Source organism: Trachypithecus francoisi, unplaced genomic scaffold, assembly GCF_009764315.1.
Source record: "Trachypithecus francoisi isolate TF-2019V2 unplaced genomic scaffold, Tfra_2.0 Lachesis_group21, whole genome shotgun sequence".
In the NCBI taxonomy this organism is placed as follows: Eukaryota; Metazoa; Chordata; class Mammalia; order Primates; family Cercopithecidae; genus Trachypithecus; species Trachypithecus francoisi.
In genome coordinates, this window is record NW_022681467.1 from 8038908 (window position 1) to 8057202 (window position 18295).

At 39.7% G+C, this 18295-nt stretch overlaps 1 protein-coding gene across 6 annotated transcripts in view; it reads right to left on the reverse strand.

The window, feature by feature from the left end:
* Positions 1-268: 268 nt before the first annotated feature.
* ZNF133 (zinc finger protein 133) overlaps positions 269-18295 on the reverse strand; it is a 28778-nt gene continuing 10751 nt past the window's right edge. For 4 of the 6 annotated variants that reach the window (XM_033185520.1, XM_033185525.1, XM_033185524.1 and 1 more), the window contains 3 exons: positions 11433-11559; positions 10845-10940; positions 269-1854 (listed from right to left, as the gene is read on the reverse strand). In XM_033185520.1, the coding sequence (XP_033041411.1) occupies positions 443-1854; positions 10845-10940; positions 11433-11559 (1635 nt within the window). In that variant the 3' untranslated portion in view covers positions 269-442. The remainder of the gene's footprint in view (positions 1855-10844; positions 10941-11432; positions 11560-18295) is intronic. The other 2 variants (XM_033185522.1, XM_033185521.1) reach the window with 2 other exon arrangements.

Below are 18295 nucleotides of genomic sequence, written 5' to 3' on the forward strand. Positions count from 1 at the left end.
CCAAGGGATGGGGGTAGCTGCGGATGGAGCTGGACTAGAGCAAGTCACATTTTCTGGAAGATCCCCTCCCCTCCTGTGAAATCTCTTTACATAGTTCCTAGATTCTCTCCCCATACAAAGGACCAGTCTTTCCAATAAATCTACACATGATTTGGCTCTTGTTTTCTGAGGAAATGAATTCCTGTGGACTAGTGGCCTTCAGGGTTTCAGATGTCTGTATCATTCCTTATCCCTGTTATAGATGAGTGAATGAAGGACACAGGCACAGTTACAGATGTATAAAGAAGCCACGTTTATTACAACCGAAGGCCACAAAACATGGAGAAGACTTAGTGTGGGGAAAGTAAACAGTTAAATGTCCTTTGACCACTTAGAGAATGCATTTCTCTATTTCATCAAAGTGTCAACATTCTGACTGTTAGTCCTTGTCCCCATCTTTGCTTCAGAGAGAGTATAAGGAATCGGAAGGTTGCCCCGCACACGGCTCAGGGTCAGGATGCAGTGGCCGTCTGTGGTGGACAGACTTGGTCTTCCTGTGTCTGCTGAGGTGAGACTTGAAGCTGAAGCCCTGCCCACACGTCTTGCACACATACGGCTTCTCCCCCTTGTGTGCCATTTGATGTAAGGTGAGGTGTGACTTTTGGAGAAAGCCTTGGCCACACTCTCTGCACACACAAGGCTTCTCTTCCAAGTGAGTCCGCTTGTGTGTGATTAGAGCTGACTTATTGCCAAAGCCCAGTCCACACTGCCTGCACATGTAGGGCTTCTCCCTCGAGTGCTTCCGCTTGTGCCTGATGAGACCGGCCTGGTGGCTAAAGCCTCGCCCGCACTCCCGGCACACATACGGCCTCTCCCCTGAGTGCGTCCTCTGGTGTGCAACAAGGTTTGACTTCTGGCTGAAGCCTCGCCCACACTCCCCACACACCATGGGCTTCTCCCCAGAGTGCGTCCTCTGGTGGGAGATGAGGTTTGACCTGTCGCTGAAGCCCAGACCGCAGTCACCGCACACGATGGTCTTCTCCTCCAAGTGTGTCCTCTGGTGTCTCACGACAGCCGACTTCTGGCTGAAACCTTTGCCGCACTCCCGGCACACATAAGGCTTTTCCCCGGAGTGTGTCCTCTGGTGTATGATAAGGTTTGACTTCTGGCTGAAGCCTCGCCCACACTCACTGCACATGTAAGGTTTCTCGCCGGAGTGTGTCCGCTCGTGTATGATTAGCGTTGACTTCCTGTTAAAGCCTCGTCCACACTCACTGCACACAATCGGCTTCTCCCCCGAGTGCGCCTTCTGGTGTCTGGCGAGGCTCTTCTTTAGGCTGAAGCCCTTCTCACATACCCCGCACACGTAGGGCTTCTCCCCTGAGTGTATCCGCTGGTGACTGAGCAGGTTTGTCATCTTGCTGAAGCTCAGTCCACACTCTCCACAGTTGACTGTTCCAAATCCTAAGACTTCTATCCTCTTCAGCAATTTGTCTGTTTCCTCAGGGTTCCCCGTTGGAGCTGGGCTGGCTTCTAACTCCACCCCTCTGAGGCTGTTCCGAGAGGTGACTGGCTGCCTCTGGGGTGGCCTGGAGAACGCTCCCAGAGTCCTTTTCTTTGTTCTTCCAAACAAAGGCCTGGAACCTTCTCCCCCGGGACCTTCTGCTTGATCATTCCAGGGTCTCCCCTCAGAGGCTTGTTGCTGCTTCTGCTCATTCCCTGGGCCCGGATCCCCAGGCTGGACGTCACCTTCTGCACACAAGCATGTGAAGATCCAGGGGGGATGATTACACAGCACATGCTGCATGGGGAATTTCTGACTGGAGAAACCAGGAGGGCAGAAAGGATCGAGGTAGAGTTCTGGCTCTGGATCTGCTGCAGAGAGAAAAGGGTGAGTCACAACTGAGTTCTCAGTGGGCAGCCTGAGCAATCAGCTTAGTCAGATCCCCTAGCTTTCAAAACACTTATGCCTTAAGTGCCATCCAATTGGGACTTCCTTTACATGGCCTACTCTCCAGCCTACCACTACTTCTTACGTCTTCCACTGCAATCTAGAAAACCCACTGGTAAGACCTGTTCTACATATCAGACTATACAAGCATCCCTGGCATTTCTGGGTGTGTAAATAGGGCCAGTATGGAACAGTTCCCCTTCACCTTCAATACAATGAAGTATCTTCTAACTCACAACTACCCACACTGAGATAAATCACGTCCACAAGTACTTTTTTCTTTGATGGAAAGATGTCTAACACTAGGACCCATGTGGAAACATCCTTCCTTATTTCCCTATGAGGACAGGGGGATGGATTGAGAAAGCAGTTATTTGGAGTGAACAGAGAAGCCCTGGTACAGGGAGGAGCATGAGAGGCTGGTGAAACAGTATGTGACACACCCGAACTGCTGTCTCCCCACTCAAAAAAGATTTGTTAGATTACTCTATGCCAGAATTTCTAGGAGGCAGTAGGCTTTCAGCAACAGACAACACAGAGCCTAGGCCCCCAGTGACTTAAAGGATGCTCCCTCCTAGCACCCCCAACCCATTTCCATAATTAGTATAAATAAAAGGTTCCCCAAAAATCAGTGTAAAAGAAGAAATTTCTACTTATAGTACCTCTTGTGTAGGAGATGTCAACATTGATTATATTGTTTTATCACAACAGGGTCTAGTCAGCTGAAGGCAATCAATGACCAGGCAATATGAGTAACCAGGTAGAGACCTCAATGGATGTACCCGAATGCTTTTTTCTTGACCAATGAACAATCAAGCTTATTAAAACTGTGTACACAACCACATTCCAGAATTATTCCATGCTACACGAAACGTTACTTTTCAATCCTAATTACAAAGAGCAGAACCACCTTTTCCTAATACTTAAAAATTCCTGACTCTTCCTACTCAGCAAATTGCCTCAGTGAATGTATTCCCTTCCATGTTTCATTGCCTGGCCAGCAAATAAGCTTAACTTTTCTCCTTTCAGTAGCTCTGGTGGCCTTTACCTCAGGCTTTGATGACAGAAGCGGGAACCAACAATGTAACCTGATGCCACCCTCTCCCCACGCCAGTGCTGAGGAGCTGCTGCAGAGAAAGCCTGCTCTTCCAGCCCTTGTACTCAGGACAGGTGCCCGGTGGTCCCTCAGGTCCCTTTCTCAGCAGTAAATCCTAGCTGCTTTCACTGAGTTCTCACTAAGTGTTTTGGTTTAATCTAGGGTGTCTGAGGTTCCACAACTCATAACTGATTTTGTGTTTCTATTTCTGGCCAGCAACTTCCTTGAGATTATGGAAACTTGAGTTGGGTTGTTGTCAGATTTGATTTATTGGCTGTTTCGTTTCTCTTGAATATGACAGGAGAAGGAAGCAACCGCTCATCTCTCCTTGGCTTAGCTTCATACATATTAGGGCATAGTCATGGGTAAGTAGGTCTTTCAGCAGCCAAAGGAACTCCTGTGTCTGTCCTGAGTTAAGCACAGTGACTATGATTTTGACACAGGTAATACCTCCCACCCACCCTTGTAAGAACCAGCGCTTCTGGTATGTCGGCTTATTACAGCCCTAAGTGCTGTGTCTATTTGTACAGTGGCAGGCTTTTATTTACACAAAATGTATTTCAGAATTACAGAAGCGCCTTCAGATAAATCTCAATTCAACATGGTTTTAACATTTATATGGAGTGACAGAAGAAAAACAAAACTTTAATTCTCCATTAGTCAATTTTTTCAGTTGGTCACCAAATCTGCCATTCTGTGTATACACTAGGAATATTTAGTCTGAGGAGAAATTTTAACACAAAATATTACCAGGTTAATTAATTTGTTTATAAAGTATTTTAAATCTAAGGTACTCCTGTAGTGATAGGTTTGTAGAGACTAATGGGTACTGACACAAATTTAAAATTTAAAAACTCGAGAATAACAAAATTAAAAAAAATCAGGCCAGGCGTGGTGGCTCACGCCTGTAATCCCAGCACTTTGGGAGGTTGAGTCGAGTGGATCACTTGAGGTCAGGAGTTTGAGACCAGCCTGGCCAACATGGTGAAACCCTGTCTCTACTAAAAATATAAAAACTAGCTGGGTGTGGTGGTGCACACCTGTAATCCCAGCTACCCAGGAGGCTGAGGCAGGTGCTTGAACCTGCGTGGCAGAGGTTGCAGTGAGCTGAGATTGTCCCACCGCATTCCCGCCTGGGCAACAGAGCAAGAGTCTGCCTCAAAATTAAATAAATAAATAAATAATAAAATTGAAAATTGAACTCCTAATGATTTAAATATGCCAGTTTCTGCAGGAAATCTTTCTTGCTGCAGCTGAAGCTCTGGCTCTGAAGAAAAAAGTTGAGCTGTGAATTAAGCCAGGCACCTTGGTTATTAGGTCACACTACAAGAAAGAAATGTGAGGCACTCAGGGCTTATAGACTACAGTATGTAAACGACCTTACTAGCTGGTATGTAACTGTAAAGGGTGGAATCAATATTTCAAAATAAGATAAAGCCTGTAAATTAGACAGATGCAATATCTTTTCCCTTATTTTATCAGTGTAAATATAACATTAGCATAATATTCTAGTGATATAAAACTTAGTTCTGATATGTAGGCTTTCTCAAAGAAAGTTTAACTAATCTAAACTTCCAAGACTAATACATAGGTTCAGCATCCCTAATCTGCAAAGTTCAAACATTTGAAAACCTTTAAGCACCAACATGCAGCCACAAGTTGAAAATTCCACAGCTGATCTCACATGACAGGCCGCAGTCAAAACACAGGCACATAAAACTCAGTTTATTCAGCATCCTTAAAGGAAAAATATAATTACCTTCAAGCCATGTGTATGAGGTGCACACAAAACATAAATGAAATTCCTGTTTAGACTAGGGTCCTATACCCAAGGTATCTCGTTAAGTAGTTGGTAATATTCCAAAATGCAAACCAACCCACCAAACAAACAAAAAAAACCCCAAAATCTGAAACACTTATGGTCCTAAGCATTTTGGATAAGGGATACTCAACCTACACTGATTTTAAAAATCAGTATATTGCATTCCTAAATATTTAAGATTAGGTAACTGTAGATATATGTGTCCAACTAGTATCTTATAATTTACAGACAGTGCCAGAAATTATGTGAATCCACAATTACTTTACACAAAGTAAATACCAGAAATGGCATATTTTTCAGGCAGTTTTTAAGTTAAGACTGATTATGTTGTTTTTCAATTTCTAAGATCTCTGTTAGGAAATCATTATAAGAATAAATATTTTTGTTAAAAAATTCAAAAACAAAACTATACAAAGTGTTCCCATGCAATAATTTTACTTGTATTTTTGCCTAAACTAATGAGATCAGCCTTATGTTAATTATTTGAAACTGAAACTTAAAACTTTAAATACCATCTATCAACACTATATATGCTTAAAAACACGTACAATTATTTAGCTTGCCAATAAACAGAAAAAGAAGCTTAAACTTGACAATAATACTGGTAACTAAAAAAGAATTATAACTTGGTGTATTTCTGTCCTCCATATGAAAAATAACTAATTTCTGTCTTCTGTATACTCAACTTAGAAATACAAGCTCTATTTTTACTTCACCAGATTTTCAATTTCTCATTCTTTATTTTTTAAATTTTTTACAGATAGGATCTCACTCTGTGGCCCAGGCTGAAATGCAGTAGTACAATCATAGATCACGCAGCCCAAACTCCTGGGCTCAAGCAATCCTCCCTCCTCAGCTTCCTGAGTAGCTGGGACTACAAGCACATACCATCTCATCCTGGCTAATAATAAAAAATTTTTTAGAGACAGAGTCTTGTTACATTGCCCAGGCTGGTCTTGAACTCCTGGCCTCAAGTGATCCTCCTGCCTTGGTCTCCCTCAGCCTCCTGAGTAGCTAGGAATACAGATGCAAGCCACAGCTCCTGGCTTTAATTCTCATTCTTATGCTTCTGTGTTGCCTCTTACCAGGCTTCTTAGTCAATTTAAATAACAAGGATTATTCACTTCAGGAGGGTATATAATTCTTCATAATTATAGTAACTCCTGTTACTTTTAAAAAACTAATTAATTTTTAAATTGACAAATAAAAAATGTATATATTCATTGTGTACATTTTGAAATACATATACATTGTGACATGGCTAAATTGAGCTAATTAACATATGCATCACCTCACATACCTATCATTTTTTGTGGTGAAAACACCTAAAATCTACTCTTAGTGATTTTCAAGAACACAATATATTGTTATTAACTGTGGTCATCATGTTATACAATAGATCTCTTAAACTTATTCCTTCTATGTGATAATCCTCTGACCAACATCTTCCCCAACCACTCCCATCCCCTCGTAAGCACCATTCTATTCTCTGCTTCTATGAGTCCAACCTTTTTAGACTGCACATATAAGTAAGATTGTGTGGTATTTGTCGTCTGTGACTGGCTTATTTCACTTCACATAACATCCTCCAGGTTCATCCATGTTGTTGCAAATGATTCTGTTATATTTATTGAATTAGCATTCTGATCAATGAAACAGCCAAGAAAATTCAATGCTTTTCTTGTAACTAGCCTATTTTGAGGATTCTGATATTGCCTGTCTTAAATCCAAGTCCCAAATATAGAATAATGAAACTGTTAAGATGTATTTTACATCTAGAACAGTCTTCTTCCCGTTACACATATATTTTAGGTTTCCAAGACAGCTTCCTGGGCAACCACAATGACTTGCTCCTTGGATTGTATAGCATTTTTTTAATGTGCTCAACATCGTTGTGAGAGCTGCTGTTTTTCTTTAAATTAAAACAAGGATTAAAAACAAGAGACAAAAAAGATAGGTTTTACTTTAAGACAATGATAGGTAAGCTACTTGTTATTAATACAAATGTTTCCGTAATTCTATACTTTTCAGGTTGAGAAAAACACATATTTGTGTAAATGTACAAAGGTTAGGGTGTACAGCATTTTCCCAGCCTCCACCTGCCAATTCTAAAACGAACACACAGGTCAGATAATGCCCCTACATCCTCTCCTTCTCTGTCCAACATTCCCTCCATGTCCTTGCCTAGACCTATCTCCGTTGTCCCTTGAAAGGAAGATTTCTGTAAGATTCTCTCAAGTAGATAGACAGCTTCTTCCTCTTATATCTCAAGCATTACAGAGTGGGATGAATGTCCTTGTTTTGTAATGTGGCTTCCACACCAGTACCTACCATACTTCTTTTAGGATCATCCACAGGCCTCCTGGTTTCACATATTGCCTTGAATATTTGATCACCCACCAGCCTCACATCCTCTCCACACCAGTACCTGTCAGCACTCTCAGGGTGCTCCACAGGGCTGAGCCTCTGGCTAAGACTCCAACTTCTTAGCAACACTGACCTCACCTGCACTGTGAATGCTGTTCACAGACACTGCACAATCTTCACATTCTCTCCTGTGCACATTCCCTTCTCTGACACAGCCTTTTCTTCTATCTTCTGACTCACTTTGCTCAAGCATCATGGGCACATTGGTTCCTGACCTTATTTGGGGCTCCAGTCCATGACCTTCCAGCTTATATACCATCATACTTTACTCCTTCATACAACTGAGATCCAATGGACCTATATATCCAACTGACCTTTTATGGAACTATAGATTCAGTGGAGAGTCTATGAAACCACTATGGTGCTCTCACAAGGATGCTGTTATGGGCTGAGTTGTGTTCCCCGCAAATTCTTATGTTGAAGCTGTAACCGCTAATGTGACTGTATTTGGAGACAGGGCCTTTAAAGAGGTAATTGAGGTTAAATGAGGTCATAAGGGTGGGCCCTAATCCAACGGGGCTGGTGTCCTTTTAAGAAGAGGAAGAGACAACCAAGATGTGTGAGCATAGAGAAAGGGCCATGTGAGGACACAGTGGGAAGGCAGCCATCTATAAGTTCGGGAGTGAGGCCTCAGAGCAACCAAACCTGCTGACAACTTGGTCTTGAACTTCTAGCTTCCAGAACTATAACTAAATGAATTTCTGTTGTTTAAGCTACCTGGTCCATGTTATTTTGTCATGGCGGCCCAAGGCGACTAAAACAGATGTTTTACTCCTTTGCCCTGACCTTCCTTCTTTCCTAGCGCTGTAGTAAAACACCGACTCATCGGCCTCAGTCAACCCCTGAGCAAGTCTCATGAAATTTATCAGTTATTAAGTAAACAGGAAAGGCCAAAGTCCCTACTAAAAGTTAACACCACTTGGTTTGACAGCAAATGCAACACCAGCTACATGCTGCTGCTTAAAAGCAAAACACCCAAATGATATTGTTTTCATTTTAAAAGAAAAGGATGAACAATAAAACACCAAAAGTATGCACAAGAAAGTATCGTGCTAAGACTAAAAAGAAATAAAGAGGAAGTTAAAGGAAAGAATAGCTCATGGAACTAAGAGAATTTCAGTATTAAAAACTTCATTAATGAGTAAGATAAAAATATCCTGAACCTTTATATACCTAATAGAACAATAAAGTAAAATAAAACACAACAACTTAGAAATAAATGGAGAAGTTGATATAAATTACAAGGACTGTGGAGAGTTTTAGGATTCCTTCTAACAGATGAACAGTAAGGATACAAGCTAGTTGAAAAACAGCAACAATTTATATTATGTATGCTATAGTCCCTCAACTCGAAGACATAATTAATCAATTTAATAAAAACAAGAGGAGAAGATTTCTTACCCAGAAAAAGAAAATATATACTTCTGTGCAAACATTTATAAAATTGTCAAAAGAATTTTAAAAATTAAAACACATATATAGTTTCTTAAAGTTATCTATGCCTCTGTCTTTTAAAAATAATGCAAAGTAGGATGAAAAATTCTCAGCAGCTCCTTGTCCAACCCTCCCCAATTCTATCCCCACAGAGGTAACCACTAGTAATGGTGTAACCACTAGTAATGATAAGTAACAACAGACTTCTATGTTCACATAAACATATGGATATATACTCTTTCATACACTTCTCTTTGTTTAACAGCAAACTCAACTGCGTAATATACAAATTCCTATAACTTTTTCACTTAATAAGGTATCCACTTACTGTCTGATTTAAAGAAGATACAGTAAAATGTGATTATATTTAGTGAACAGATAGGAAATCTCACCACAAAGCGTAGTAAAAGTGAATGGAAATTGCAGAACTGAAAAATAAGTGAAATGAAGGATTCACTGGCCAGAGCTTAGCATATTGGAAATGACAAATGAAACAGTAAACCTGAAGACCGACCAACAGAAATCATCCCGTCTAAAGAACAGAGAGAAAAAAAGATTTAAAAATACGCAAAGGATCTATAACCTGTGGGATTATATAAAAAGGACTAATATATATGTGCCTATAGTCCCAAAAGGGGACAGAGAGAATCAGGAAGATAAAAACATGTAAAGGAAGAACGTACTTAAGGCAGTCACATCACTGTGAAACGGCTGAATACCAAAAGTCCGGCGAAAAGTAGCCAAGGAAATAAAGGTAAATTATGTTCATGGTGACTTCTCCATTAGAAACAGTGGCAGGCAGAACAATGGAATGTTATCTTTAAAGTGCTGAAAAAATAACCAGTGTAGAATTCTACATCTAGTGAAGATACACTTCAAGAATGAAGGCAAAATAAAGACACTTTCAGAAGCAATAGGGAATACATGGCCACCGGTGCCATGGGAAATGACAAATGAAGTCCTTACGGTTCAAGAGAAATAATACGAAAGGTGAACAAAAAAAAAAATAGAAAATGATAAATTACCTGGATGAGTTAAAGACTATTTTTTCTCTTAAAAAAATACATGGTAGAAAACAAATCCATGTGAGTATTTAAAACGCCCGGGCACGGTGGCTGAAGCCTGTAATCACAGCACTTTGGGAGGCCGAGACGGGCGGATCACGAGGTCAGGAGATCGAGACCATCTTGGCTAACACGGTGAAACCCCGTCTCTACTAAAAAAAAAACTAGCCGGGCGAGGTGGCGGGCGCCTGTAGTCCCAGCTACTCGGGAGGCTGAGGCAGGAGAATGGCGTAAACCCAGGAGGCGGAACTTGCAGTGAGCTGAGATCGGGCCACTGCACTCCAGCCTGGGTGACAGAGCGAGACTCCGTCTCAACAAAAAACAAAAACAAAAACAAAAAAAAAACACTTTAACATTGTAATAAGGAGTGTATAATACAAATGACAACTATAGCACAAAGGATGTTGGGAGGAGGGGGTGATTGGAATTGTGCAATTGCAATGCTCTTCCATTTAATATTTTACCCAGATTAAGTATTATGAGAATATAAAAAGTTAAGGCTATGTATTATACTCCCGTAGAGCACGGGCCAGCAAACTTAAAGATAGTAAATAGTTCAGCCTTTGATGGTTAAGAGGTAAAATTAAGGATATTATATAGATATTTATATAACATTATAAAATGTAAAAGCCATTCTTGAATACCTCACAGTCTTTTTAGAATTCCGTTTCAATTTCTCTATTGGGTTTTTACATTTCTTCCTTCCACTGGGTTTGCCTTCTTTCTTTAGGTCACACTTGTTTCCATATTCTTGATGATCTTTTTTAAAAACAGTAACAAGAGAAAGAAGCCCATAACTATGAAAGAGAACTGAGTGAGCCAGACATGAGAAACGCAGTGGGAGGAAAAACAGCTTCCTAGTGGAGGAAGGAGACAAGAGACACCAGGAAAGCCCCATCCATACTCGAATGAAGATGGAGATCTGGAAGGGAGGCCGTGTCAGGCAATCTAAACAGCAGCCTGGGAGGTCAGGGGAACAACTTTCCTCCCCAGCACCTGAGCAATGCCCCCTTTCCCCCAGTCCTGAGCTGCTGAGCTCATGTCTCATTCACCCAGTGTTTTCCCACTCACCTGGACAGGTAGCCGGTGAACAGTTTTTCTCCTCTCTCCAGGTCTCTTTCCCTTGCTCCAGCTGGGTGATGAGTTCTGGTTTAGAAAATGAAATTCCTGCTCACAGGAAAAGAAAATAAGGTAACTAGGTTATGGGCTCAAGAGCCCATTCAAGAACTCAGAGCCAAACAGCCTAGGAAACTTCAGAGGTAGCACAAAGCCCTGAGTTGGAAGGGGTGGGTGGGGCTCTCAGAAATGGAAGGGATGAGTGGGCAGCGAACTCAGATGAGAGTACACTGATTCTATCCCATGCCGGGTAGATGAACACCCCCTCTCATTTAAAACAAGTTAACATAGGATGAGAACCCCAGTCTGAGAAAAAAGGGCTAGAAATGCAGAGTAGCACACACAACACACATATGTACACACACAACAAATCTACTCATTTTCAACTCTGCAAAATCAGACCCTCCCCGGGAAAACAGGAATAAAATGTCGTTGCTTTTTAGTCCAACCCAAAGGTCAAGTAACAAAGCCAGATGGCTGCTTCAAGCATAGCCTAAACTTCCCAGCAATAAGAATGGGAATCCTAACAGATATCAGGCTTACCCAGTGAGACCAGGTTGCTGTAGTTCTCCAGCATCACCTCTCTGTACAGAGTCCTTTGAGCAGGGCTCAGCAGCCTCCACTCATCCTGGGTGAAATCCACAGCCACATCCCTGAATGCCATGTGTGCCTGTAACACAAAACCGAGCTCTGCTCACTCAGAAGCCAGTCTTGCCCATGGCTGGGTGAGGGGCAGAAAGAAGGCTGCCCTGGGGGAGGCAGGTGAGATATCAAAATCCCTGCCTTTGACAGTGACGCTGGTGCCATGTGTTCCAAGACTTTTAAATCCCTGTCTCTATCCAGCCAGTGGCATTTGTGAACCCATACAGTCAAGGTCCTGGGGGGCCATACAGGGTATATGTGCACAAAGTGGAGTCCCTACATTTTGGGAACTTTAAATGTAGGCAGACAGAAGAGCAAGCAACATCTAAAATGTAAGCAACAATAAAGGACAACAGATTTTCTGAGTTTAAAGAATTTAAAAGATCAAATAATCCACTCTAACTGAGTAATTCCTCAAAATCCTATGGCTTGGCTTTCTCGGGCCTGATGGTCACAAGCAGAGAGTAGTGAAGGACTGCAATCATGGTGCTTGGGTTTCAGACCCACCTCCGCCACCAACTAGTATCCCAGTTTTCTTACCTGTGAAATGTAGAGAACAGTTCATTAAACTTCCAGACACAGACTGTGAGAGCTCACCATGGAGCTTCTTGGCCACAGTCCAAAAATTCATCTTTGCACCCTATTCTCATGCCCCTGCCCAGCTGTATTCTTTTAATTTTCTTAGCACTATTTCCAAATGGAAGACAAACTGGAATAGAGATTAGAAAGGGTTTTCTAAGACAGGGTCTGGCAACTTGGTCTTGGAGAATGGGTTGGAATCAAGGGAAGAAGAAAGTGCTAGGAACTACAGATGAGGCATGTGGGGAGCAGGGACAAGGACATGATGAGCAAAGGAAGACAAAGGCAACATGCAGGCAGGGAGGGCTCCCCAGGAGAATAAAAGCCACCTACTGGTAGGACCCAGAACTTTTTCATCACCTCACACTGAAACCCCAACTATTCAACAGTCACTTCCCATTCTTTCCTCCCGCTAGATCCTGGCAGTGACCATTTTGCTTCCTGTCTCCATTAGATATGTGGTTATTCTATGTGGCTACAATGAGTGGAATCATATACGTCCTTTTGTGTCTGACTTATTTCACTTAGCATGTCTTCAAGATTTAGCCATGTAGAAGCATGCACGCAGAATTTACTTCCTTGTTAAGGCTAAATAATACTCCATTGTGTGTATATACTATATTTTGTGTATGCATCTGTTAATAGACATTTGGTTTGTTTCTAGCTTCTGGCTATTCTTCCATGTACATGGTTGTATAAATTTTTGTTGGAGTCCCTTCAGTTCTTTTGGGCATACACTCAAAAGTGGAATTACTGGATCAAACAGCAATTCTATAGGAACCACCATACTGTTTTCCACAGCAGCTGCACCATTTTGCATTCCCACCAGCAATGCACAAGGGTTCTATTTTCTCCACATCCTTGTCAACACTTACTGCCTTCTAGTTTTGGATTTTTTTTTTTAATAGTAATAGCCAGACAAATGGGTATAAGGTGGTATCTCATTGTGGTCTTCATTTGTATTTTCTTAATGTGAGCGATAGTGAACATCTTTTCAGGTGCTTATTAGCCACATGTATATCTTTGCAAAAATGACTATTCAAATCCTTTGTCCATTTTTAAGCTGGAGTGTTCTTTTATTGTTGTTAAGCTGTAGGAGTTTATATATTCTAAATATTAATCCCTTATCTGATATGTGACTTGCAAATATATTCCCTTCCTTTGATGAATGAAAGTTTTAAATTTTGATGAAGTCCAAGTTCGCTATTCTTTTCTTTTATTGCCTGTGTTTTGGTGTCATTTCCAGGAAATCATCACCAAATCCAATGTTATAAAGATGTTCGCCTATGTTTTCACCTACAAATTTTATAGTTTTCATATTTATGTTTAGGTCTTTGATCCATTTTCAGTTAATTTGCATATATGGTGTTAGGTAAGGGTTCAACTTCATTCTTCAGCATATAAATATACAGTTTGCCCAACAGTGTTGATAGAGTATAGTCTTGTTCATATTGAATGGTCTTGGCACTCTTGTCAAAAATCATTTGACCATATATGCAAGGGTTTATTTCTGGGCTCTCTATTCTCTTCTATTAGTCTATAAGTCTGTTTTTATGGCAGTACCACAGTTTGGGTTACTGTTGCTTTGTAGTAAATTCTGAAATCAGGAACTGTAAACCCTCCAACTTGGTTCTTTTTCATGATTGTTTTAGGTATTCAGCATCCGCTGAGATTCCATATCAAGTTTAAGATGAATTTTTCTATTTCTTAAAAAAAAAATTGTTATTTTATAGGGATTACATTGACTCTGTAGATTGGTTTGACTAGTATTATTATTTTAACATTTTAACGGCCGGGCGCAGTGGCTCACACCTGTAACCCCAGCACTTTGGGAGACCAAACTCTGTCTCAAAAAAAAAAAAAATTGTTTTCCAGTCTACAAACATGTGGTGTCTTTCCATTTATTTACATCTTCTTTCTTACAGCAGTATTTTGTAGTTTTCAGTGTATGTCTTTCATCTCCTTGGTTAATTCCTAAGCATTTTATTCTTTTTGATGCTATTTTAAATGAAACTGTTTTCCTCATTTTCTGTTAGGATTGTTCACCGTTAGTGCATAGATATGCTACTGATTTCTGTGTGTTGACTTCATATATTAGTTCTAATAGGTTTGCATGTGTTTAGTCTTTAGGGTCTTCCACATTTAAGATCATACCACCCGAAACTGAGATAACTTCACTTTTTCCCGTTCAAATGGCATTTGTTTCTTTTTCTTGCTTATTTTCTCTGGCTAACACTTCCAATACTCTGTTGGCTATAAGTGGCAAAAGTGGGCATTGCTGCCTTATTGCTGAGGTTGGAGCCTTGAGTCTTTCACCATGGAGTACGTTAGCTGTGAGATTTTTGCATATGGCCTTATTATATAGTGGTTTCCTTCTATTTCTAGTTATTTTCTACAAAAGGGTGCTAAATTCTGTCAAATACTTTTCTGCATTGAGATGACCATGTGTTTTTTTGTTTGTTTGTTTCATCTGTTAATGTGATATTGTATATGCATTGAATTTTTTTTGGGGGGCGGGGAAGAGTTTTTGCTCTTGTTGCCCAGGCTGGAGTGCAGTGGCACGATGTCAGTTCACTGTAACCTCTGCTTCCTGGGTTCAAGCAATTCTCCTGCCTCAGCCTCCTGAGTAGCTAAGATTACAGGCACGTGCCACCATTCCTGGCTAATTTTTCTGTATTTTTAGTAGGGATGTGGTTTCACCATGTTGGCCAGGCTGGTCTCGAACTCCTGACCTCAGGTGATCCACCCACCTCGGTCCCCCAAAGTGCTGGGATTACAAGCATGAGCCACTGTGCCCAGCCATATACCCATTGATTTCTGTATGTTGAACAATCCTGCATTTCAGGAATAAATTCCACTTGGTCATGGTGTATAATTCTTTTCAAATGCTGTTGAATTCAGTTTGCTAGTATTTTGCTGAATTTTCTTGCAAGAATGTTCATAAACGATGTAATTTTCTTGTAGTGTCTGTCTGGTTTTGGTATCAGAGATTATAATGCTGGCCTCACAGAATGAGTCAGGCAGTGTTCCCTCCTCTTCAGTATTTTTGGAGAACTTTGAGAAGAACTAGTATTAGTTCTCTAATCGTTTGGCAGAATTCACCAGCAAAATCATCAGGTCCAGGAGGCCCTGATTCTTTGTCAGGATGGTTTTAATTACTGATTCAATCTCCTCACTAATCATACACTTACTCAAAATTTCGATTTCCTCATGGTTCAGTCTTGATAGGTATTGCATTCTAATAATTTGTCCACTTCATCTAGGTCATCGATTTGTTGGCACACAATTCATAGTACTCTTGTACAATCCTTTTTACTTCTGTAGAAACAATAGCAATGTCCTCACTTTCATTTCTGATTTTAGTAATTTTTCTTATTTTCTTAGTCAATAAAGCTAAAGGTTTGTCAATTTATTTAATCTTTTTGAAGAACCAACTTCAAGTTTTGTTGCTTTCTGCAATTATCCTTCTATTCGCTATTTTATTTGACTCTGCTCTAGTGTTTATTATTTCCTTCCTTCTGCTAGCTTTAGGTTTAGTTTGTTCTTCTTTTTCTAGTTCCCTACGTTGTAAAATTAGGTTGTTCTTTGGAGATTTTGCTTTCTAATGTATTTCAGCTAAAAATTTCCCTCCTAGCACTTTACTTCATCTCATAAGTTTTCCTATGTTGTGTTTTTGTTTTCACTTAACTCTAAGTCAGGTCTAATATCCCTTATAGTTTCTTCCTCTACCTACTGGTTTAAGAGTATGTTCTTTAATTTTCACATGTTGGTGAATTTTTAAATTTTCTTTCAGTTATTCGTTTCAAGCTCCACCTTGTTGCGGTAGAAGACACTTTTTAGGGTATCAGTCTTAATTTGTGGCCTAACATGTCGTCTATCCTGCAAAATGCCCCATGTGTACTTGCGAAGAACGTGTATCCTCTTTTTGTTGGGTACAATGTTTGGAATATGTCTATTATATCTATTGGATTTATGCCTTGTTCAAATCTTCTATTTCTTTACTTATTGTCTTTCTTATTGTTCTATCTATTATTTAGAGTGGGGTACTGAAATCTCCAATTATTATTATAAAACTCTACTTCTCCCTATAATGCTGTCCATTTTCTTTATATATTTTATGGGTCTGTTATGAGGTGTATGTGTATAATTTTTATATCTTCTTGCTGTATTAAATCTTTTGTATTAATGTCTTCCTTATCTCTTGTAACCTTTTTCAATTAAAGTCTATTTTTTCTGGTATTAATGTAGCCACTCCTACTCTCTTTGGTTACTATTTGCATGAAACATCTTTTTCCATTCTTTTACTTTGAAACTATTTGTGCCTTTGGATATAAAGTGAGTCTCTTGTAGACAGCATACAGTTAGATCTTTTTTTTAAAATCCACTATGCCAAATTGTTTTAGAGTTTAAAGCATTTACACATAAAATAATTACTGATAAGGAGGGACTGATTTCTGCAATTTTGCTTTTTGTTTTCTACATGTCCTACAGTCTTTTATTCTTTATTTCCTGTATTACTGTCCTTTTTTTCTTTGTTGATTTTTTAAACGCAACTTTTAAATTCCCATCTTATTTGCATTTCTCTACATCCTACAGCTATTTTCTTTGTGGTAACCAAGGGGATTACATTTAACATCCTAAACTTTAAAAACTCAAATTTGAACTCATCAGCTTAACTTCAATAGCATATAAAAACTGTGTTCCTATACAACTCCATCTCCAACTCATTATTGACGTCACAAAATTACATCTTTATGCACTGTGTGGTCAAAAACATAGATATTTTTTTTTAAATGCAGTGGTCTCCTAAGTCTCATATAGAGAACAAAAAGGGAAGTTACAAAGCACAGTTACAGTAATACAAGTTTATATTACTATCTCTGTATTAATTTTTAATGGAGAACTTAATTTTTTCATATGGCTTCATGTAACTGTCTAATGTCCTTTCATTTCAACCTGAAAGACTCTTGTTAATATTTCTTGTAGGGTAGGTCTAGTGGTTGTAATCTCCACCAACTTATCTGAGAATGTCTTAATTTCTGCCTCAGTAATGAAGGGCAGTTTTGCCAGATATAGAATTCTTGGTTGGCAGGTTTTTTTGTTTGTTTGTTTTCTTTTAGCACTTTGAATATATCAACCCACTGCCTTCTGGCCCGAGAGGTTTTTCATAAGAAATTTGCTAATAATCTTATTGAGGATCCCTTGTACGTAGCATTGCTTTTCTCTTGCTGCTTTCAAAAATCCCTCTGTCACCTTTCCATTTTGGTGCTTTGATTACATTGTTTCTCAGTCTGAGTCTTTTTGAGGTTTTCCCACTTGTAGTTCATTGAGCTGCTTGGATGTTTATATTCAAGTCTTTCATCAGACTTGGGAAGTTCTCAGCCATTATTTCTTCAAGCAATCTCTCTGTCCCCTTCTCCTCTTCTCCTTCTGGGAATCCCATAAGGCATAGTTGATCCACTTGATAGTATCCCATAGTTCCCTCAGGCTCTGTTCACTTTTCTTTAATCTTTTTGTCTGTGTCCCTTAGACTTGATAATTGTCCTATCTCCTGGTTTGCTGATTCTTCTGTCTGCTCAAATCCATTTCTGAATCCTTCTAATGAACTTTTATTTTTAGTTGTACTTTTTAGCTCCAAAATTTATGTTTGCTTTATTTTTATGTTTTCTGTCTGTTTATTGATATTTCTAGTTTGTTCTTACATTGTTTTCTTAACTTTCTTCACATCTTCCTTTAACTCTTTAAGATGGCTCTTTTAAAGTCTTTGTTTAGTAAGTCCACTATCTGGCCTTTGTCAGGGATGTTTTCAGTTTATTCATTTTTTTCCCCTTTGAATGGGTCATATTTTCCTCATTCTTTGTATGCCTTATGATTTTTGTCAAAAACTAGACATTTAAATCTTATAAAGCAGCAACTCTGTAAGTCAGAGTCTCCCTTCTGTTTGTATTTTCTTTTTTTTTTTAAATATTGATGTAGGGTGTCCCTATGCTAAGAATTAGTCTGAGGTGTAAGTTTAAGGTCTTCTCAGGTCTTTTCTGAGCCCATGCCTTTCCATGGGTATACCTTCTACATTCCCCCATATGCAGTTGCTTTTCAATATACTAGTCCTCAAATATTTGGCTCTCAAAGGGGAAAAAGAGAACTTAAGTGGGGGAAAATAGACTCTGGCTCCTTAAATCCCCTAA